Source organism: Macadamia integrifolia, unplaced genomic scaffold (genome assembly GCF_013358625.1).
Source record: "Macadamia integrifolia cultivar HAES 741 unplaced genomic scaffold, SCU_Mint_v3 scaffold2885, whole genome shotgun sequence".
Classification (NCBI taxonomy): Eukaryota; Viridiplantae; Streptophyta; class Magnoliopsida; order Proteales; family Proteaceae; genus Macadamia; species Macadamia integrifolia.
The window spans coordinates 12,075-36,224 of record NW_024869030.1 but is presented as its reverse complement, the minus strand read 5'-3'; the positions used below and the strand labels follow the sequence as shown (position 1 = coordinate 36,224).

Below are 24,150 nucleotides of genomic sequence, written 5' to 3'. Positions count from 1 at the left end.
GTTGCCACAAATCAAATAGCTTTTAAGTTGTTTGTAAGTTGTGTCTCTATAATGAATAGAACCAAGTGTTATATATTACAACAACTAAATGTGAAAGTCAAATAAGTACAAACACAAATAAAACTAAAGAAAGCCCAAGTCATAATAAGCCAACAACACCATAATGTGCAACGCACCCTTGTTTTTTCTGATACTAGAGAATAGGTTCCTTAATCATCAATATCTTCCTTCTCATTAAACCATTTTTTCATAAGATGGGCTTTATATCATTCTATGTTGTCTTGGGGATTTTTTTCCTTTTTAAAGCCTATTTAAACCACCAGTTATAGACTCCTTTAATAACTCAACAAGTTCGATTCCATCTCATCTTTGATGATGTTGAGCCATAAGATAGAATATTGACTATTCATACAACACCAATTATAAAAACCCATCCATATCCCAACTAAATGGGGTTGGCTCCATGATCCTTACCCTCCAATCAACTCTATTCGAGGTCATACTTGATACAATTAAGGACTAAGCTATGCATGTTTTCTCTCGCTACTTCTCCTATGATCATTTTGGATATGCTCTTTTAGTTCCTTCAATCTAAATCAAATCCCTCCTTTGTAATGGATTATTCAAGACCTCCGTTTAACATAGTCATGCTAGCTCAAACCTCAAATCAAAATAGATCTGAGTTTCAATAGTGTTTTAGCGCTTGATTATTGATTGCTAGCATACCTCTATTTTTTTCTGGTTTTGCTTCATGCAAATCAAGTTTCTCGAATGATATTGATCAATATTTGCCTTATTGGGTTGTATCGACCAAGATGCTTTGACATGGTTAGATACAAGTTCCTTTTTTCCATTTTAGTGTAGTGTATCAAAATGTGAAACACAACAATCTAATAAATAATTATATTAATTATTACCAACAAAATTTTAAGAACTACAGCTTACATTAAATCTCTATTTAGAAACTTCCATGTGACAAAAAAAAAAAAAAAATTCACACTACTGGTGTAGGAAACTCTTCCAAAAGTTACAACAGAAGAAAGAGTAATAGAACGGTGGTTTAAGCAAACACCACCAGCCCTAGCAGACAGTGGTTTAAGCATGAACATTGAAGAACGGTAGTGTGGTAAATATGGTACCCCATGCAGTGAGAAAGAGTAATAGAATTGCTGTAACCACCGAAATAATCTTCGATGGATTGTCACAATAATCCCTTTTCAAAGTTGCTTTCCATCTGTGATTTCTCCTTTTGTAATATTCATTCACTTTGTCACACAATTCATTGTAATAGAAATCAGTACTGGAGATTTCATTACAGAGATTGCTAAACAGAGAGAAGACCTTATAATCATCACCCAGTTGATTGACAATAATTCCAGAGTCACGGAGAAATGCTACATCATCAACAGAGTTAACAAGGTAATCCATCAAAGTTGCATATGATGTTATGTAAGCAGTACCTCCAAAACGGTATTGCTCATAAGCCATAAGGTTCCGAAAAAAGGATTCTGTGAAGTCATGAACACATAATTGAGGGATTTCAATGACTCCTTCATTGTACTTTATATCGATCAAGCTACCATTATATTTGGGGCTCTTTCTTGAACCTAACCCCAGAACAAAGGAGCTCTGTCACACATGGTAGAGCTTCTACTGTTGTTCTTAAGTCTGGCATCTTGACCACTCTAAGGGGACTATCAAGTGTGTAGGCTAACAGATCCAGTAAATGGTTATGTACTACTACTTCAATATTATCCTTTTTTTGAGGATACTTGTGCATAGCTTGAGGAATCAATACACTGAAGAAATAGAGAGCCATTTTGATGAGTGGGAGAGAATCATGTTTAGGATCCATACTAAGATTGAATAATTTTTCAAGAATTGACATGGGTATTTGATTTTCAAGCAATACCAAGTCACGCACAATGATTGCACTTCTTGATTTGGAATAGAAGATAAGATCATTATCATCTATCCAGAAATATTGTGAATTAAAATTTTTCCAAAATAATTCTTTGATGAAGAAGCTATCAAAAAGCATCATTTCAATGAATTCATTACTACTTAACTTGATGGGTTCTGAGTAACACCCACGGGCTTCATCTTCTAACTTCTTGAGAGCTTCCACATATTCCTCCAAACTGGTTCTCTCTCTTGTTCGATCTAGCAATGTCTGTAGGTATTGTAACTTGAGATCTTCCATGGCTTGCAAGTTTTCCATACCACAGTGATAACGACCAATGGAGACTATATCTGGTGTGTAGGCATCTTCGTTCATTTTGTGAATTCTTTTATGGACTCTGTAAACACAAGAAATTGGTACTACCAACGATGGATTGGACCTCCTCACAGAAAGTTTTGTTTTGATAGAATCATTAATGTCTATAGAATGAGCATGGGTTTCTCCCTCCTCGTCCATCCTTCAATTCTATCAACAATATTCAAAAACCCATTAATTAGATATGGAATTAAAAAGGTAATTAGATATGAAAATAATAGTCTACATACCTCACTATAGATACCAAAAATTAAATGGATAAGTTTCTTTCTTGCAGATCTAACAAGTGATTGATCAGAAAAAGGAAGAAAATTTTACCTGAAAATGAGGTTGTGCCCGTAAAGAACAGAGCACCCCAGTAGAACAAATTGAATATATTGTATGGTAGCTATATTTTTAAGGTGCTTCATTCTTATATTTGAGAGCAGTACTACTCCATATAAATTAGTTTACATATTATTAATTTAATATAAATTTCACATGATGAAGAGATTAACCTGTTTAATTACCAATCATTATATCTAAGATTTTGAATTCTTAATGATCCGTTTTGGACGTATTCATCATTATTTTTATATTACTATGACCAAGTCACATTAGTTGACATGCAATGCTACCTATAGAACTTAAGCCTGTTGAGTAATAAAACACCCGAAGCTAACCGGGCAGGACATAACTACTTGTCTTGGGAAAATGATTTAAATTTGTAAGATGTGAGTGGAGTCAATTGTGTCTAGGCCAGATCATGCCTAAATAGTACAGCCTATGGATAGCATTCCCGATGATGCGTGCATTCGGTGCAAAAGAAATGAAGGTAAATCCTGTTAGGATTTTTATGTGGGCTTAACTGATACCGATTGATCCATTGGACCCAAGCAATAATAGACTCACTCTAAGTAAGAAACCCCTAGCTCTTTCCATTGTGAGAGTGGAATAGGGTTTTAGGGATTCTATTACAAATAGAATACTGACGGTCCCTGTAGCCATTACTTAATGCCTTATTGGTTTTGGGAGCACGGCTTTCTTACAAGAGCAAGTGCACAGAAAGAGAGGAAACCCTAGAGTAAGAGGCTGCAGAAGATTTCAGTAGAAGGACTCCACTTGCATAGTTTGTCATTGTCATCTTCATGGGAGTAATGTTTAACCACATGGGACAGAGGTTCATGATCTATGCTCATAGGGCTTCTAAGCTTACACAGGTACTTCTCTATTCCCATTTATGGTTAATGTCATGGATGTCCCATTGTTTATTATAGATATGGTAAATCTATATGGTTATGTATTTTAAGATGGGAATACTTTATTGTTATTGGTTTATGGACTATAGTCAGGATTAATCTTTTATGATTGGTTGATGATTCATGTATTCTAAACACTATAGGGTTATTCATATGTTTAATATGGTAAAGGATCTCCAACAATTGGTATTAGAGCCAAGCCTTATAGTGTTAGAATCAAGAAAAATCAAAGAAAAATTGATTTCGTATAGGGTTTGGGTCACAAATCATGAAAATCATAATTTTATCACAACTTAAAAGTTTCGGATCAAAAAACTTTCTTCATGAAAGTTGTAGAGAACAAAAAGACAGTCATGGCGGTATACCGCACGTCATTGGAGTCCTCCAAACGCATCGACACGCACCATCGAAAACTGGCTACAGAAGGAGAGAGAAAAAAAAGTATTAAAAAAAAAAGGCAGTGAGTCATCGCCGGGTCAACTCGGAAACCCTACCGAGTTGACCCGGAGGTATTGGGTCAACTCATGACCAACCTGTTTGACTCGGTCAGAGGTTGACCATTCGACCCGAATTTTGACCCAAACAACCGACCCGAAGACAACCAGGTTTGACCCGATTTTTGACCTAGGACTAATATGCCCGAACTGGATTAGACCAGTTGGCCGAACCGGTTGGTTTGGGAAACTAGATTGATTTTGATCCATTTTTTTCTGCAACTTCAAATGGCTCGTACAGGAAAATGGTGAAGAATTTTTCACCTTGGTTTTTTGCGTTGAGTTCAATTTTTTGTGCTCTTCGTTTTGATATATTATGAGTCTAGTTTTGATCAAATTTTATAGTCTATTTTGTATAAGTTACAAGTATGGATGTTTAATGATTCTTCATAATTTTCTTATTAATTGGAAGAAATAAAAGAAAATCAACTCATACATTACTTGCATATCAGAATATGAACTTGTTTATTCTTGGTAATGATAGTTCATGCTTTTGTTTATGAATATTTTTTTTTTTATTCATGCTTAAACATTCCCACTTTTAGCTGCCGGAATGAATTTGTAGACTATTGCAGTAAGATTAGATGGAATCCACCAAAGTGGTAAAGTTCAACCTTATTGTAATAGAATACAAATCAAAGGTCTTCTTTGTTTTAAAATACAAAGAATAATGGTTGATAGCAAGGTTGCTATGATTCACCCAAAGCTGACATTATCAAAGAAAAGTTAAAGTTAAAGAAAGTGAAAAACATAATAGGGATTTCTCAACCTAGAAGATGATGTCCATCCAAAGATGGTGGTATTTTTCGAAAGTTAGAAGAAGTCTCGCAGTAATAGTAGAAACTTGAGTGAACCAGCATGTTTCAGACTCAAAGGTCAGGAATGTAGTTCCGGTTGACACTCTTGAAGTAATTGATAATTGAGCATTGTAATGTTTATTTTGCTAATATTTACATACTTGTTCTTTTACATTTAAATGATATTTAGTTCATGTTTAAATAACCCACAAATTTAAGCTGTCAGACGTAGTTGTAAGCTATTGCAGTGGAATGGATGGAACCCATCAAAGTGGCAAAATCTAAGATTACTGCAATATGTTTGCAACTCAAAGATTTTGTCTTATTTTCAAAGAGATAGAAAATTATTGGCAGGAATTAGGTAATGCTTGCCCAAATGTGACATTATCAAAGATAAGCATAAATGCAAGTGTACTCTAGGCAGACCTTAACCTAGAAGTTGCTATTCATCCAAAAGTGATAGTAATTTTCGAAGTTGAAGAGCTCCCATGGTCATTGTATGTTTTTGAGTGGACCAGTGCATTCTAGACCCAAAGGTTGAGAATGTAGTTCGGTTGACACTCTGGTTATGTTTAATGGTTAGTGATGTAATATTGGTTTTAATTTTATTGACGTTACATGCATTAATTAAATATTGAATGAAATATTCTTCCTTGAGTTGAACCATTAAACTGAATGTCTTTAAAAGTGGCTTGAGAATATGGAGGTCTATATATGCCTCAAAGACCTAGTTTTCTATACTAGGAAAACGAAATCAATAGTTTGGTATTATGCTTTTAAAGTAAAGATTTTGCCCTAAAAGGTATTGGACAGTTGATCAATGGCAATAGGGTGGTTGAGGGTTTCATAACTATGACCATAGGTTATAGGTTTATTTAATGTATTATTTTTGTATTCCGATTGGATCAATTCGGATTGGTTGGGTTGGATTAGTATCGATTTTAATCAATCCAATACCAAGTTCTCAAACACTGCCATTGTTCTTTTGGAAAACCTATTTATGAATATTAATTGATAAATGTTTGGTTTTCTTTTGTTTTTGGGCTTATGTGAACAAGTTTATATGTATGTCACATTTAACGAATTGTGTTCTCCAATAAATAGATTAATTTATGATTAGTCGAACCAAGTGGGATGATAGAAGTATGGATCTTGAGCTGTTTTATGTGGCTCGACCAGTGGGAGGATAAATTCGGTATACTAGGTTGCTAGTAGGAAGATGTTACTAGTAGAATGTCAGTATACTAGGTTGCCAGTGGGAGAATAAATTTAGTGTACTATATTGTTTTTCATGCAAAAGAACTATTTAAGTTTTGCATTGATTTATTATTATCATAATATTGAAAAATTATTTATGACTTAAAGATATAGTAAATTTATATTAATGTCATTTTGTACTTGTATGTTTTGTTTGAAACACCCTATGATGGATAAATATGTTAGAATTAAATTGTGTGTGAGCTTTCACACATTTTATGCTGCATAGTATATTTCTAGGAAGCTATGAAAGGATTGGGTGGAATCCACCAAAGTGGCACATCCTATTCTTTCATAGTTTTTCCAAGCGCAGCAAAGTAGATGACATTTTCCCAAAAGCGATGTCACCCAAGTTAAAGAAAATACATGTATGGAAAGGACTATAACTTAGAGGTTTCTAAGCCCATATGTGATAAAAGTAATTGTATTTTCACACTAAATTTGGATTTACAAGAGAACCAGTGCATTCTTAGCCCAAAGGATAGGAATATAGTTACGGTTGTGACTCTTGTGTGTTTTATTTGCTAGATGTATATTTATTGTGTAGTTTATCTGCTAGATGTACATATTAAATTTTTTAGCCCAATTATTTGGTGTGTATGTTTCATACCTGAGATTTTTAGGGTTACTTGATCTGATTTTAGCTCTCAGGGAACCCAAACAGGTGTTGTTGTTGATCAAAGCACAACTGAAGGGAAATAGGACAATTTTGTTGCCCTATTGAGTTTATAATGACTTTGGAGTAATTTTGAATTGATTTTATCTTAAATTTTGTTCTCTAAATTATTTATGTACATTTATGCTTCATTTGTTTGTGTTCTCCCTGGTTGTATAAGAAACACATTAAAGCATACACTTCTGTACATATATTCATCTCAAATGTGAAAAACATGATAGGAATGAGTGAAACCCACCAAAGTGATACATTCAGTTCAATTGTGTGTTTTCCAAGGTAAATGTGACATTTGCCCAAAGGTAATGTCATCCAAGTTTATCAACAAAGTGTTCAAGAGCCATGTTTTCTGACATTGGTATTATTGAGGTTTTTTATATGTTTGGTTAGTGGGAGTTTTATGATCTCATTTAACCAAAGATATCATGGTGGCAAAAGCTAAAGTTTAAAGGTTGTGCCTGCTAATATTTATTGGCAGTGCTTAGCCAAAGTAATTGGCGATAAGTCAAGGTAATTGACGATATTTCATCAGAATTTGTGATGTATGATAGCATTTAGCAAAAGTTCATGATTTATGGTGGTATTTAACATAAATCCATGGTAGTGGTGATTAACCACAGGAAGTTTGCCAAAGTTTGTGATTTATGGGGGTATTTAACCTAAATCTATGGAAATGGTGGTTAGCCATGGTGATATGCCAAAGTAAGATATTAATTCAAAAAAATAACGGTTTGTCTAAGTGTTGATTAATATCAAAGTTTACTACCTGTGAGGTTTTCAAGGTAGACTGATCTTTATATCAAAAAAAGACCTATAAGGAAATGTATATTTCATGTGATCACAGGTATGATATCAATTCCTTATATATATATATATATATATATATATATATGTTTCGAGGCAATTTGGATTGATAGTTTTCTATTGTTTGTAACATTAGATAGTTATATGTCGTATATTGAGGTGTATTTTCTACTATTGTTCAACAGTAGAGATTATTGATTGAATCAAAGTTTGTTTGAGTGATGTTCAGTCTTGGGATTATTTGGCCAGGTGTCACTGGAAAGACATCAATATCAGTATAGCCCAAGTGGGAGATTGTTAGGATTTTTATGTGGGCTTAACTAATACCGATTGATCTATTGGGCCCAAGCAATAATAGACCCACTCTAATTAGGAAACTCCTAGCTCTTTCCATTATGAGAGTGGAATAGGATTTTAGGGATTCTATTATAAATAGAATACTGACGGTCCCTGCAGCCATTACTTAATGCCTTATTAGTTTTGGGAGCACGGCTTTCTCACAAGAACAAGTGCACAGAAAGAGAGGAAACCCTAGAGTAAGGCTGCAGAAGATTTCAATAGAAGGACTCCACTTACATAGTTCGTCATTGTCATCTTCATGGGAGTAATGTTTAACCACATGGGACAGAGGTTCATGATCTATGCTCATGGGGCTTCTAAACTTACAAAGGTACTTCTCTATTTCCATTTATGGTTCATGTCATGGATGTCCCATTATTTATTATAGATATGGTAAATCTATATGGTTATGTATTTTAAGATGGGAGTGCTTTATTGTTCTTGGTTTAGGGACTACACACATGATTAATCTTTTATGATTGATTGATGATTCTTGTATTCTAAACACTATAGGGTTATTCATATGTTTAATATGGTAAAGGATCTCTAACAAATCCAAAGCGCCGATACCGAAATACTGTGGGATCGATTGTGATACCATTAGTAGGTAAGTTAACTAGTGAATAACCAAAATTGATAGACCACCCAACAGAAAACTCAGGTAATATTTCCAACATACACAGTTGGAACTGGGCATATAGGGGTACCTTCATGGAGAAATTACATGATGCCTCCTGTATGTCCGAGTTTCAAAGCAAGTGTTATGCCATGTAAGATTCTCAATAGTAATGAGCAATTCAATTTTGAAGATGAATTTTTTGTCAGGAGGGGGGAATGTGATACTCGTATCAAAATTCAGTTGCATACCTTGGGTGCTTGGTCATAGCAGGCACAAAGAGCAATTGGGTTGCCTACTTGGCCAGTGAAGGTGTACACAGTGGGCATGGTTCACCTCAACTGCTTGTGTACTTGAGCCAAATTGTGAAGAGAATTAGGAACCTTGGACTGCATGCATTGGATTTGAACTGAATTCAATTACAGGGAATGAATAATTGTATGCATGTATGTTGTACTTATGAATATTAGGTAGGTTTTAGGTTGTATATTGTCTCTGTAACCTCCTGCAACTAAATTGTGAGCTGTAGGTATGTAATTGTCAACCCAGAATAAGGAATTGGGGCTGCATACAAGGGAGTTGGTTTATTTCTTTCTATTCATATAAACTGGGTTATGGTACTTGCAATTAGAACAGTGTAAAGACCCTGGGAGTGTTATCTGTAACATTCTACAGCTAAAACTGGGTTTAGATGTTTGGGATCATCATTCCAAAATGAGAAAATCTAGCTGCATAGGGTAGGTTGCAACAAATGGTTGTCGTCCATGTATTTTGGACAATACCTGGACCTGTAAACCATCTCTGTAATCACCCAAACTGAGTTTCAGACCTTGCATGTACGGGATTTCTATCCCAGAGGCGAAAACCCAGCTGCAAAGATGAGGGTTATGTAAAATAGTTGCTGAATTTTAAATTTGGTATTGTTGGCATGCTAGTCATGTGCCTGGGGGTGTGCGCGGGTTTGTGCACTATCCCAGTGTCTACCCACAGTCTGGTTACATACTTGATATGAAAGGGAAACCTATTCAGAGTGGGACCTCCATCCCATAACTGAAATAAGAAATATAGAGTGATTCAGAGACCCACATCCATCTTTGACCATCTCTTTGAACCTCCAAATTTGGGGATTTTATAAGTCAAGGCTGAAATGATGCAAGTTGAGTTGAGACTTGGCTTCCTACCCAACGAATTTGCCCAAGTGAACTACCCAGTTGGGATATGAGCACCAGAAGCTGGAATTCAGCTCTATGTTGCCCTAACCCCTGCCAAGTCACCAATTGAGATTCAATTGGGTTTGAAAATTAATACAGCCAACACCTTTAGGTTGTCCAATTTCAGCTTGGGGGTTGCCCTAAATATGACCTTAGCTATGCACTGATGAACTAGGTTCAATGCTTCAATTTTCTCCCTGAAATCTTTCTAGTTTAGCAGTGAGAATTGAATTAGAGTTGAATTGGGGTATGTCTATTTTCTCAAGTTTTTACCCAAATTCCAATTATGGGACTGCTTATAGCCATTGTGGAGGCTATCTATGCTGGAAAATCATTAGTCAGTAGTGCTTGCATGTGCACCGCTGAATTTCAGCAAAAGCCGTCTTAAATGGGTTTTGGTGGTTGTGCCTCGTGAATATGAAAGGGGTAACCACTTAAAAATGGTCCCAATGGTGTGGGACATGTCCACACACATTGAAGGAACCCAAGGGTAGTGAGTTGGGGTCATAGAAGGGTTGGAACACCTCGGGCCAGTGAGGAGTTCAGCAGCTACAAGGAGCTGTTGGAACACCTCAACCAGGAGGTTCCTGTGGCTGGCCGGTGCCCCTACAGTTGACCTTCCGGTTGGTATTGTCAGGGGGATTTTTGCCTCTGGTTTGGTAGCCAGTGCCCACCCATTAGTGGGTTCTGGCACATGTCAATGAATAGGGGGTATGGCTCAGCAAGGTGGGCCAGATGGGTGTGGTATGTGTAGCCTCTGACAATGGCTTGTGTGTCGGTCAACATATGTTAGTCTGGACCTGTATAGGTCTGTGTAGGGGAAGGAACCTGACACAGGTCAATGCCCTTCTGAATGGTTTCTTATTGAGTCCCAGTAAGGGGAATTCAACTGAATTATGAATTAGAGATTGTCTATGGATAGTATAGGCTATAACTAAAAAAGATAATTTGGTTGATGTATATGAACCTAATTCACTTGTCAAGGATACGTGGTAATGGAAATTCAATGATAAGCTTTGGATCCAAATGTAGGTGGGTGGGTGATTTGTCATGTTTTACAGAGTGGTTTATATAGTTTCCTTCTGCTTGTACATGTGTAATGGAATGACTTGTGTTATATATTGTATACTATAATTCTACTATAGCACATGTGGATATTGGTTTGATGTGTATTGTGTACATGTGGATATTGTGGATATGGCTGTGGTTATGATAGTCTGAGACACGATATGGCCGAGGTGTGTTTCGGTACCGTGGGCCCAATGGTCAGTGGATCTATGGATGATATTGGCTGCATTGTATGCATGTAAAAATTACATTAGGATAAGATCACAATCCCAGTGCTATAAACCCTTGCTAATAGGGGTGAATTATTGGTTAATCCCAATTGGTGGTAGGTCTGACAAGACTACTACGCTTGAGATACGGTGGATTGTATATGAGACTTGCATAGCATAGTATGACGGACTAACGCATGGCTATCAGACGGTGCGGTATGACATACTGTATACATCTCAATCGGGGTTACTATATAGGAGTTGATTGGGGGACCGAGGTTCTTTCCGGGACTGGATGACTCTTATTTATATTATATCTCTGGAGCTTGACGTATTGAGGAGGGAATACCACCTACGTTGCTTATAGCACTAAGAGCCAGATACAAACTTAGTAATTAGAGTTATTTGTATAATGAAAAATGGAACATGTAGTTGTGCAATATTGCATCATATATTGTGTATGGTTGTGATAATGAATTGCATTTAGCATCATGAGAAGGATGTGCGTGCTTGCATGATCACCCCTCACTGGGCCAATGTAGTTCACCCCATGTGGATTGTTATTTTTAGATGGTGGAATTGGAGCTGAAGCATGATAAGATTTCAACAATGGTTGTGAGGCTGTGTCTATGAGACACTTGGATGTTAATGGACGTCGCTTGTATATATAAATGGATTGATATATGTAATATTTGTTGTAACCAATGGGATGCAATGGGATGCAATGGGATGAAATGAAATGGATATATGTAATATTTATTTCAGTTATGATTGTCTAAGTGAATCACCAATGATATGTATTTATTATGAGTTTTTATGTGTACTATGATTTTGTATTAGTGATCTTGTGGCATTTGTGAGGTAAATGGCTGCTTTTGTGATCCTAGTGGAGGTAAGCTAATTGAGTTTAGAAATCCAGTGCTGCATACCTTAGCCTGTCAGAGGCGGGGTGTGACAACTCCCTCACTTTCGAAGAGTGCTTAGAGTCGATTTCTCAATGTATAATGCGTTACAATTGAACCTCCTAATTAAAATTGGACTTGTACCGGTTAGGCTTCGGGCTTGGCTTTAGGTCTAGGACTTTTGGATGGGGACAAGGCTTTCAAGTTGGGTCTGAGTTGCTCTAAAAGGCCGACTCTTCTATCGATCAAAAGTGTAGATCACATTCATATCCTGCAAATCATCATAGCCAAAAAAGGATAACAAAATTAATTGTTTATAATAAGCCAGTTTCTGAAAAAAAGACCTATGTTTGCCTTTTGGAGTAAAAGGAAGAGGGACCCCACAACGAAAAATGACTTTTTTCATCCCTTTACCGTGGAAAATTTGGAAAGGGAAACAATGGAATTGGGAGAATAAGGGCCTACGACATGATAAGAAAAGGGTATTCGTTCCCATATGCTGATGGAAGGTGTCTGTTTTTGGACAGGACGAAGGTTGCCAAGGAAAGAATGGTTTAGCTGAAGAAGATGAAGAGTTTGATGGAATTTTGGAACGTTAAACCCTCTTCTAACAAGGTTAATTATGGTTCCGCTTCTTGGAAAGGTCAGATGACATAAGCAGTAAAGCATGATGGGACTTTAGGATTTTTATCTGAATTGAGAGTGTTTAATTTTAAAATTCCAAAAACAATTATGGGGCCCACCAAATTGTAAGAATAACGACTTCACAATCCTTATCGGATTAGCTGTTAACCAATAGTCCAATATTAACATCATGCGAAGGTTTGTGAGAAGCATCTTTTGGGAATTGCATCCTTTGTGGTACAACAGCGCGTCTAAGTGTGTATTTAATACTCAAAAATTATTTGGATCGTGTGTGATTATTTTCGGCTTCATGTCTGAGCATTTTTTATCATTGTATGTGTGCCAAACATCTTGTTTCGCGACAAAGAAATTCTATCCCATTTTTTCACCTAAATTCTGTCTGTTGGCCAATAAGTTAGGATGACCTGATGTTGATTAATGAGTTAGGATGATCAATTAGCCTAGTTAGAGGCAATATGGGAATAGATCGGAGACTATTAATGAACATGTCATGGAAGAAGCCAATTGGAAGATTCACACATGATCCATGATGAGCTGGGTCACGATACTATTGGAAGTCGTGGGAGCAGTTACGGTTAGAGTAGATCCAATATTTCGACTCTCCTAACAAATTTTAAGTCCTTAGAGCGATCGAGGCATGAGGAAGAATTCGACTTTCAGTCTTGATAGAGGTCATAAATCATTTAACATTCGAGTCTACAAGGCTCTGGCATGCCCGCCAACGAGCAACAGTCTGATGTGTAAAAATTTTCCAAGCACTTACTAAGGTGGAAAATTGAAGATTAATATGGCTTCCTGACTCAGTCTCTACTTTGTGATGACATTGACTATTTCTGGCTATAATTTGAAAGATCAATATCAATGAACCTTCCAGTTTGAGAATTTCCACAAGACAGCTGATTGAGAAAGCTACGCCAGGCTCCCAGCCACCCGATCCTCACGGCACCGGTGCAGTGGCTACAGACGATTTTCACACCGCTGAAAGGCTTCAGTTTGTGTGAAGGTTTATGATGTGTATGCAAATTTATATATCAATTCTGGGGGTGCAACTTCCCAGGAAATGCTTAAACTCACAACATTTGAGATGCAGCTTGAAGAATAAATACAACATGTTAAGCCATGCCAATAACCCACTATTAATCTAAAAAAGAATGAACCTCCTCAGAAAAGTAAATGCAATTTTACAAGAAACACTGATTGCATTCTCAGATGAAGGTATTGTTTGTTCAAGATCTACTTCAGTGTTCTGTTCACTATTTTGCACAAATATATTGCCACTCTACACGCTACTCCGTATTCCTTCTGTTTTTGCTCAGTAACTTTGTGAACATATGAGTAACAATTCCAACAGGGCAAAAGAGTAGGCACAGCGAAACTGAATGCCGAATTTCAATCTCATTTTCCAGTCCATCTTGATACACCTGCCTGGATGGTTTAAAAAATAACTAACTGTCAGAAATCAAAGTGTGTGTGTGTGTGTGTGTGTGTGTGTGTGTGAGGGAGAGAAAGAGACAGAGAGAGGACCTTGCCGCAAAGAGATCGACAGCCAACAGATGAATCCATGCAGAAGCTAAGGTCATCTCACTGGAGAACATCTTTCCTATACTGCAGAGCTGCACCGGGCCTAGACTTCGTTAGACAAGGAAAGAAAGATAGCTAAAAGGCAGATTTCAAGAGAGAATAATAAGATCTTATCCAAAGAAAAAGGAGAATGGCAAGAGGATTGCCAAATTTTTTGGTTCTTTTTCTTTTCTTTGTAGAACATTCAATGACTCATAAAAAACATAGCAGGATTAGAAAAATCCATTTGAAGATGGATACTCACCTCTGGCAGCCAATATTTACTTGCGAACATTAACCGTATGGTATCTGGTGTCCAGGAGAGATATAGAAGATAGGCATACAAAAGTCCAAGTACAAAATATGGAATGGTGCTCTCCATGGTCTTCCTGGTCTACATATATGGGGAATCAGTCATCACATTGCTCAGGGGAAAAGCAACCAATGTATTTTTTATTTTTAGTTCTATGGAAATGATATGATGAAAAACACCAAGTCATTCACCAAACACTCACCAGCTCTGTTTTAGGAGCAAGAACCATGAGGGTGTAGAATGGGAGAACAGCAGCTGTTCCCAGGGTGAAAACACTCCTGGCAATTTGAGAATTTGTAAACCCTGCAAGAGAAAAGTGTCTTACCAAAAAAAAAATAATGTCAAAAGAGTTTCCTAGGTTCTATTTGGTACTGTTACCATGGAACATTCCTCATGTTCTTCTGTTCCGGGGGAACAAAAAACACCTACAACTGTTTGGTCCATCGGTTCGTTTATTTTTGTTATTTGGGAATGAACCAGATTTGGGAAATTAGTTCTAGAGAACAAAATGAAATTTGATTTTGTATTCTCAAAAACTATTTGAATGACCCAAAAAAAAAAAAAAAAAAAATCTCAGGTTTTGATTTCTCTCATTCCCCCCCCTCTGCACCCCCGCTTCAACCCCACCCCCATGCCCTCAACTACTGTTGTCCTTCCCATCTCTCCAATCGTCTCTCTCATCTTCCCACTTCCCATCTCTCCAACCTTTATCGTCCGGCCTAGCAGATTGGCTTTCTTCCTTCTCAGCTTCTGCAAGTTCAAGCACCAGAACATTGGGTGTTTCTTGTAATCTTGGGCATTACAACCACTGAGTACCACCATGTCAAGAGCAGTATCCCCATGACACTGCTATTGACATAACCATAATTGTCAAGGTGCCTAGGAGACCCATGGCGTTGGAGGGGCTGCCTAAGCACTTAGGCGACAAGGAACCAGCCTGGGCTCATTATTATTATTTTTATTGTTATTATTTTTGGTTAAGTTGAATTCAATAATCAAAATGGCATTTGAAGACATTTCTCCTTTGGTGAACCCTGCATTGAAGACAGGCTAAAAAAGACAATAATAAGAAATTGAACAATAACATTTTTTCGAGAGACTCTTAAAATGTTATCCACAATCAAGTGAGGCCCTTGCCAATTTAGATCTTTAACAATTGAAAAAAGAGGAAAGTGTCTATTGCAAGCTGGCAATCAACTTCAATGCCCCGAACTGAATCAAAAAATGGATTGGAGTTGTAATACCAACTGGTTGAATTTTATTAAAAGGAGCTCTTCGACATAGGCTTCTAGTAAGTTTAACAGAAAGTGGGATTTTCAAATTTCAACGTACCACAGTTGCAGGCATAGGGGGAGAGGGTGGGGGCAACAAAAGCAACAAGATTTTCTAGTTTAAAGGAAAAAGATGAGATTCTCAGTTAGAAGGAAATAACAGAGAGCAAAAGGGGATGGGGTCTGCTTATTTGCAGAAAGAATAGTAGACAATCCCGAGTTTGACAATCCATGGTATTTCAAATAAAGTAAGAATGTAAAACCCAGCAATAAGCCACTTCAATGTCATTAGTTCGGATGTTTAAAACTTCTTTTAAATGATGTCTCTCTGCCTATAAATGTTTATTTGGGTAAGCATGAAATTAGAAAGTGTGTTGGTCAAGGTTTACCATGTTCAGATTTTCCACAAGATACATTTGAGAGTTCACAAATTCCAAGTTGAATTTTAATAGTTTAGTATTAGAATCCATGTAAAGAAGCAATCAATAATCTTAATGGGAAAAGGTCTCATTTTGAATAGTTGAGTTCTTTTAGCAGAGATTTACTCTCCATTGGGTTTTCCTTCTCACAGGCGACTGTGAGACCCTTTTGATTAGCTTTAGAAAACCAAGTCGACCTGATATGTCCACATGAAGAAGGCAGAGGTGAAAATTTTGAAGGTATTCTCGACAATATTCTTACAGGATTACAGGAAGAATAGATTAGATGCACATCTTAGTAGTTCCAAACATTAAGAATTCGACTTAAAACACTTCTATAATTAAGTATACAGATTTTACTAAAAAAAAGAAATGTTTGATATCCCTAATACAGTGTTTGCTGTCCTTCAAACCAGGAATTTAGTGATTATGGCTCACGAATATTCTTAATCTTCTAATACTCATGAGTCAATCATTTTATGGACATCAAGTCATAAGCTTGTAAAATAGGTCAGTTTGTGCCAAACACAATAGTGACTATTTAGTGTACCAGAAAACTTCATCCGGATGATAGATATATCCATGACCAACCTCTAATTTCAGAAATCCAGAGACACTTCAACGTCAGAAATAATGTTCTTTAAATAATAACTACCCTGTGAATTTGGTTTAAACTTCATTCATATTGAACGGATGAGAAGGATTGAAACCTACTGTCAACTTCCATAGTTGCAGTACCACATGCTCATTGCAGGTTTCAATTTTTAGCATGTCTTGACTCTTGATCACCCAAAAAAAAAAAACTTGAATTAATCAGCAGTACTAATATTGATATTAGAATCTCCTGTGATTTAGTTTGGACAAATGATTTTGTAAAGCAGAAAAAAGAAGGGGGGGGAGGGGGGAAAGAAAGCCATTTGATAGTGCAAGTTGATATAAAGGTAAAATAAGCAGTACGTGAGACCAAAAAAATTACATGAAGCAGATACTGTATAATTTCTCCTGTCAGGCACACATCCAGCAACTTTTGGATTTAAGACAACTCTGGATCCCCTCACAAAATTCCATCCACTACTTCTCGCAATTCCAATTCTTACACCTTGTTGGCCAACAAGTTTAGTACCCATACCTCTGATAGAAAAGCCAGATCTATCACAATGTTGCTTAAAATGCCAGATCCTGTTAACCTATAACAGAATAACACATGGCAGTAAGAAAATTGGACCAATCAAAAGCAGGAAAAAGAACAAAAAATTTCTATAGAAATACCACAATGTAACACAATCCAGGTGAAATAAATTTAATATAGTTGCTCAGCCTTAAGAGTATGAAAATGTTTCTCAAAATGCCAGAATCTATGTAGAATAACCCCATAATTGTGAGAAAATTATACCAATCAAAGAAGAGGGGAGGAGTAGGAAAGGTGAGAAACTTCTATCAAAGCACCAGAGGATCAAAGATACAAATTCAATCACAAAGCCTCACATCCTTAGGTAGAGTTTATCTTACAATCCCATTGATGTTTTATATCTCAAGACATAATGATGACTGCTCTACAATGTTTTCTCTCTCCAGATAGAATGACAGCTCTAAGTATACCAAAGAAGAAGATAAGATCTCAATTCATGGAAATTACTCCAACAAGATTAGTTGAACGAACGATTGAAGGATGAAGATACCAATACCTAACCGGACAACACCCCCACACCCCCCCCCCCCCCCCGCCAAAAGAAAAAAACAAATTCCACTGAAGCAAACTGAGAAGCAAGCATTAAACTGTAGATATTTGGTATAACGTACCAGATGAAGTTTGGAATGCAAGCCGAAACCCATATAGATATCTGTGTGGGGAAAGAGGATCCTAAACAGTAATATGAAATGAGGAAGTTTGGAATCACTGATCTCAATAATCGAATTTAGAATATAACTATGAAAAAAACAATCATATCGCGAAAGCAGAAAAAAAAGCGTCCAAATGCTCAGGTAATCAAACAACAAAATGGAAGAGAATGAAGGTGAAATTTCTACTTAAAACTTAAAAATAATGAAAACAACAGAATCTGCCAAATACCCACTTCAAAGCAAGCAGGATTTCGCCCAAAACGCCAAGAAAAAATAAATGGAAAAAAAGAATCTGCCAAATACCCGTTCAGAACAATCCAAGATTCTATCCAAACAGCTGTGAATAAGTACAAAAAACGCAACCCAGAAAGAATGCAACAAAATCCAAGCTCCTTCTCTCTACGAAATTTTAACGAGCAGAACAAAGGCCATTCTACCTTGAGTGACATTTGAGAACTAAAAGAGCAAGCTGAGGGCACCATCTCCCGTGTGTGGAACTATGTTGCCAGAGAAGAACAACTTCATTCCCTTTCACTTTAAATTCAGAAAACGGAAGTTAGAGAAACGGCGTGCGAATACGCAAGTGAGCACCCACCAGCAGTCTTGCAGGTCCAAAGGATGGTCGTTACCTTGTCCAACCGGCTCGTTACGTTGGAAGGGTATTTTCTAGTAATTGAAAGTGCCATCCATTTGCGAAAGTACCCTCAAATCCTTAAGGCCGCGACAAAGCTAGGCCACGATCTATATTGACATATCAAAAGTAGTTTTTTTATGGGTGATTTACATCAACCTTCCCGTCCCTTGGTGTTTGCTTATATTACATCATTCCCTTAAAAAATCGTTTATTACATTTAAATTTAAAAAATAATATCGTTAGATTAATGTTAGTTTTAGAATACAAAAAGACATAGTTATCCCTTGTCAACATTCAAGTGGAGAGAAGGTCCTGCACTTTCTCGTTGCCTTCACCACTCAGAATAGTAGCTTGTACTGCAACTCTATAAGCGACGGCTTCATCAGGGTTAATGCTCTTACAGAACTCCTTCCCATTGAAGAAGTCTTGCAATAGCTGCTGCACCTTGGGGATCCTGGTAGACCCACCAACAAACACATCATGGAACAGTACTTTTGTCCATCTTGGCATCCCTTAGACACTTCTCCACTGGCTCCATACACTTCTTGAAGAGATCCATGTTGAGTTCCTCGAACCTAGCACGGGTAATGGTGGTATAGAAGTCAATACCTCGTACAAGGAATCGATCTCAATGGTGGTTTGACTAGTGGATGAGAGAGTTCTATTTGCCATCTCATGTGATGTTCTCAGCCTCCTAAGAGCCCTAGGATTGCCGGTAATAAATTTCTTGTGCTTCCTCATGAACTCCAGACACAAAGCGTTTCGAGCTCCTCCCATTTCAACCAACAAGGGAACCTATCCTCCTCAGGCCCATAAATTTCCCTATATTTTATACGTATTGAAACAAGATCTTCCATCATAAGTTGTCCAATCTTTACAGCTGCCTTAGTTGCATAAATCCGATCAAGTCATCCAAAACCAACCAATTTAAAACACATCAAATCAAAAAGCCAATAACAAAATTGGTTTTATACCTTTTGTTTACCTTGGCAGAGAGATTCTCATTTTGAATTAAGAAATGGCAACCCAAGAATACACATTGGGCTGTAGATTAATATAACATCAATGGATGAAATATCCAGTAAGTGCATTGTATTAATTAGGGGTGTCAATTCCTAAACCGAACCGGTAAAACCGGCCGGACCGAACCGATAACAACCCGGACCGAACCGAACCGAAGCCTTATTGGTTCGGTTCGGTTTCGAGTATTGTAACCCCAAAACCAAACCGAACCGCACCGAAAACCGGATGAACCCGAAACCAAACCGAAACCGGCTCAAAACCCGGACCGAAACCGAAACCAAACCGGTAAGAAACCGAAACACTCCAAAATTCATTAAAAAAATCAAAATTTGAATAGTTTTGTATACATTTGTATGAAAAATCGAATCCAAACTAGACCAAAAACCAAAACCAACCCGGTTACAAATCGATTTAAGAAACCGAAGTTCAACAATTCATCATTTGGTTGTTTCCTAATGGCTCCATACCGGTTTAAAAAACCGATCCAAACCGAAATGAACCTAATAAATCCAAACCGGTACCAACCCGAACCCAAACCGCACCGAAGCCGACACCGGACCGAAATCGATAAATCCTTAATGGGTCGGTTTCGGTCACTTCCAAACTCACACCGAAACCAGTGGAACCGGACCGAAACTGCACCAACCCGGACCGTTGACACCCCTAGTATTAATAGTCTTATACCAAGGCAGTGATTTAATTAGATTATCTCCTTCAAGAGTTTCATTTTTTTTTTTTTTTTGGTAGAACAAGAGCTTCATTGACCCTATGCTTTTTGTGATCTCCAGAATCAAAAACTGAATTATGTATTAAAGAATTTGAGAACTGAACACCTGGGGTATGATAAGAGTAAGTGGGACTAGAAGAGAAGATTCTAAGGGCCAAAAGGTCAATAGGGCAATCAACTAAAATCCAGCTGAGGGATAATTATATCCTTTTGTATTCTAAAACTAACACTAGTCTAACGGTGTTATTTTTTTGGGTTTAAATATAATAAAAGATTTTTTAAGGGGAGAATGTAAAATAGACAAACGCCATGAAAGGTTGATATAAATCACCCTTCTTTTAAGTTATTTACAATGACCTCTCTTACAGGTTATCTTAATGTTATAATCATCCCTATAAAATAGAACTGACAATTACAATGTGCCCTGTACGGTTAACGTGTTCTAACACCGTTTAGAAGAATCTATTCCTATGTGACATGGCTTGTTTACATGATTTTGTAAGGACAAAAATACCCTTGCAAACCACTGAAATTCCTATTATACCCTTGCAACCCAATGAAGTTCCTTCGACCTGCAACCTTCTGCTGCAAACCAAGGATATCTACCGCCTTTGTTCCCTGAATCCCCAACAAACATCAACGGAAGAAAATAGTAAATTGGGTTCAAGTATTTTAGGGTTTTGTGCAATTTGATAATTCCACAATAAAAAAAATAAAAAAATAAATAAGGAAGGCAAAACCCTAAAGCAATTCAACTCTGGAAGTCAATGTCTCCTATGATAACCAGGAGAATGAGAAGTTTTATGATTATGTGGCGAAGGAAGGGGACGATCCGATGAGCAAGAAACATAGAAGGTATGATTACTCCGTTGGTAGTTTCGTAAACAGTGAATCACCACTAATCTCTCCTCCCGACTTTGAACTCCCCTGACTCAAAATGAAAAAAAAAAAAAAAAAAAACACAAAAAGAAGAATCCATTCAGAAGCACATTGGAGAAGAAATAAGGAGGGTTTCTTTCTGGGTGTTTCCTTATAATCAAGATTCGAGAAGAACCCATATCAGAAAACAAAAGAGACATGGTCAAAGGAGAAGAAAATACTCTTGCAGTTTGCTGGAAACTCAATGGCCATGATGGGAACATCTCCAGAGTAGCAGCGGTCCTGTTTGTGAAAATAGGTGCAGGAATCACAAGCAAAATCTCTGAGGATCGTCAAAATGAAAATTTTTATTTCGTTAAGAGGGTTTCTCGAATGCTCGCCATAAGGTCCTTCACCTTTGCTGGGTCATTAGCTCTGGCACACATGAGTGGTGTCCTTGTCCTTTCTTTGCAGAATTTCTGGAAAATACCAGTATAGTTATTCCATTTTCTCCCCTCCTACCATAATTACAGCCTCAGAATTATAGGTCGGTAGAACACTTCAAACCCATAAGTGATTGAGCGTGGACAGACAATGAGGAAGAGAGAGAGACCATTAGTAGATGAAGCCGTTACAGAGAAGCTCCTGAAATGTTTTGGGAGACCCAGAGGAAGAAAAAGATTTTCCATATTCTGAGACTAAAAAGAGGAATCAAAAGGAATTGCAGATAGAGGTTCATCAAATCTGTAAGATTTTCTCAGGAAAAAAAAATGAATCAAAAGGAAAAGAGAGATGATGCTAGTATCAGGCTGCTCAGCTCACCAAAAACCAACAAGGGACGCTGGAATCTAACAACCCCTCTGCCGTTCTGATTACCGGAATCAACAGAACAGTCCGCAGATTGTTCTCCATTGGACTTAGTTCCAAAACCCTCTCAACGACAAAGAGTGGAGAAGATGTAATTAGAATGTTTTAGTGCAAAGGGTAAAACTGTCTTTTAAGTTTTTTTACTTGGAATTGTCAATTCTACCGGGGGGATGACTATAATATTAGGAGGAAATGCAGGGAGGCCACTGTAATTTACCGCTGTTTTTGTATTTTCTTTCAATACGATATCACAAGCTCATTCTTAGTGGCATCAATCTACCCCCCAACTAAAATATCTCTCCATCGTTTCTATCCCTATTTTATTATAGAGAATTTTTCTATATAGTTTTCTAATTTAATTCTGTTGCGTCAGCTAGGCAATTTTCATATTCTACACAGAAGAACAAACATGAGAGAGTGTGCATCGAGCTGATCCGATAGTGACTCTCCAATGCTTAAATCAAATTCTTCACAAATAGATAATTCCAATAAGAATGAAAAAAGGTCTATCTCACTGAAAGAGGTTTACCTGTGTTTTTAAAGCTGAAGGTGGCAGCCATCAATTAAAAGTCCTGCTTTGGTAGCTTCCTATTACAGGTAAGAGTTTGAATCTAACAAAACTTGTAGTAGAAAAGTGAATATGGAGGACGTTGTCATTATGAAAACTCCTCGTATTGGTGTATTGGCATATCTCGAAGAATATGGCAAGATTCACTTCCCTTGATGGGAGATTCGACGAACTAGTGAGAGTCCCACTAGGATCCCTTCCGTAATTTCAGCTTGTCGTTTAGGTTTTTCCAGTCCCTGCCTTTTTGGGACATACTTTGATGGTGATCTATCGAAGTCTCAGGCCGAGTAACCAAGGAGGAGTGGCATGGTTGCTGAGCTACTTGGTTTGATTGACTAATCGTGTGCCTGCCATTAGCGAATAGAGTTCCTAGAATCATGTCATTTAGTCGAGGGCCGTGCAATTGGGCCCATTCAATGATTCAAGCAGCCACTGAGTGGCTCGCATGGGATGTCCCTTCTACCCTAGTACTGGCCCAGCCATTCGGCTATTGATGCTCCCTTAACAATTTCGGCCAATTGGCTTCTATCTTGGGGGTTTGCCCCAAGTTGGGTGAACTATCGACGACCCCGTTGGTCCTAAGCTGTTTGGCTATCCCCTCAACGCTCGGTAGATGTCGTGTTATTGGTGGTCGTATATTTTTGCCACAAAAAATTCTAATTCCAAATCTTATCCCCTAACTAGAACTACTCTATATCGTCTCTACTCTCTATATCCTTATTGTTTATAAAACCAAATTTTTTCATATAATCTCTCTAAATTAGAAACAAAATCTTATCTCTTTTCTACTGAAAAGAAAAATTCCTCAATCTCTGTCTTTGATATTGTAGGAAAGTAATATATCTTATAAGATATTAGACATTTCTTACAAACAAAAAAAAAATCGACATATTTTCTACCAAAAAAAAATCTATTTACTAAAAACCAGATTTTATTAAAATCCAATACCACTTCGATATTCTTTGTATCTCTGCTACTTTTCTTTTATCATCTTCCTCTTCATTCCCCTCTTCTGCTAATTCATTCACCATTTCTCTTGCAGGTCCATTGGGTCAGCATTTGGGGAGAAGAGGACTTTTCCAATTGGAATTGCTCGGGTTTGGGTTGACAACCTCTCACAGATGGGTTTTTTCGGGGAGAAGATATGGACCATTGGATCATCCAAGCACACATGTCACATGCATAGGCCCTTATGGGCACTATCTGTGCGATGCCCTCTATGGAGAAGAGCTGGATCCCACTATTACCTACAACCATTCGTGCTCCTCACAAGCTCTGTTGCAGTCCCCAAAGCTAGAATCTTGAAGATTCCCAACATAATCGTAGTCAAGATATGGTGCAACTACGCCCAAGCATCTAAGACATGGAGGTTTGGTCCTAATTTACTAACGGGCACTGGATGGGCATGCTGCCCGCTTACTTGCACGCAAGAGGTTGCACCAATGGGGGCACAGGTGTGAGAGGGTAAAAATATGTTGAGGCACCTCTACTCTCTCAAGTTCTAGACCAAAGAATTGGACTTGTAAACATAGTTTGA

General features: G+C 37.5%; 2 protein-coding genes, 1 long non-coding RNA gene and 1 pseudogene across 7 annotated transcripts; all 4 read right to left on the bottom strand.

The window, feature by feature from the left end:
• Positions 1 to 1,582: 1,582 nt before the first annotated feature.
• On the bottom strand, positions 1,583 to 2,419 carry LOC122067382 (UPF0481 protein At3g47200-like). The gene has a single exon (XM_042631213.1). It carries the CDS (start codon positions 2,417 to 2,419, stop codon positions 1,583 to 1,585), a length of 837 nt encoding a protein of 278 aa, XP_042487147.1.
• An 11,104-nt stretch (positions 2,420 to 13,523) lies between these two features.
• On the bottom strand, positions 13,524 to 18,653 carry LOC122067383 (protein ABA DEFICIENT 4, chloroplastic-like). Of its 5 annotated transcripts, none has more exons than XM_042631217.1 (6): positions 18,374 to 18,653; positions 17,224 to 17,281; positions 14,607 to 14,707; positions 14,357 to 14,485; positions 14,056 to 14,144; positions 13,524 to 13,956 (listed from the first exon to the last, which is right to left on the bottom strand). In XM_042631217.1, exons 1-6 carry the CDS (start codon positions 18,416 to 18,418, stop codon positions 13,818 to 13,820), a joined length of 561 nt encoding a protein of 186 aa, XP_042487151.1. In that variant the 5' UTR covers positions 18,419 to 18,653; the 3' UTR covers positions 13,524 to 13,817. The 5 variants fall into 5 exon arrangements, with proteins under 5 accessions (XP_042487151.1, XP_042487148.1, XP_042487152.1 ...); XM_042631214.1 differs by having other exon boundaries at positions 17,071 to 17,281; positions 18,374 to 18,631; XM_042631218.1 differs by lacking the exon at positions 18,374 to 18,653 and adding an exon at positions 17,895 to 18,160.
• A 67-nt stretch (positions 18,654 to 18,720) lies between these two features.
• On the bottom strand, positions 18,721 to 19,537 carry LOC122067385 (annotated as a pseudogene).
• A 1,425-nt stretch (positions 19,538 to 20,962) lies between these two features.
• Positions 20,963 to 22,144, bottom strand: LOC122067386. The gene is made up of 2 exons (XR_006136679.1): positions 21,421 to 22,144; positions 20,963 to 21,247 (listed from the first exon to the last, which is right to left on the bottom strand). It is a non-coding gene; the product is annotated as an uncharacterized LOC122067386 (long non-coding RNA).
• Positions 22,145 to 24,150: the final 2,006 nt, after the last annotated feature.

Bases quoted from the DNA above. Each gene is read 5' to 3' on its own strand.
- LOC122067382 (XM_042631213.1), bottom strand. From the start codon at position 2,419: ATGGACGAGGAGGGAGAAACCCATGCTCATTCTATAGACATTAATGAT.
- LOC122067383 (XM_042631214.1), bottom strand. From the start codon at position 18,418: ATGGTGCCCTCAGCTTGCTCTTTTAGTTCTCAAATGTCACTCAAG. The intron at 14,708-17,070 runs GTAATTTTTTTG...TTTCTCTTGCAG, and splicing joins TTATACAGTATCTGCTTCAT to GGTTTACAAATTCTCAAATT. The intron at 14,145-14,356 runs GTGAGTATCCAT...GGCCCGGTGCAG, and splicing joins GTAAATATTGGCTGCCAGAG to CTCTGCAGTATAGGAAAGAT.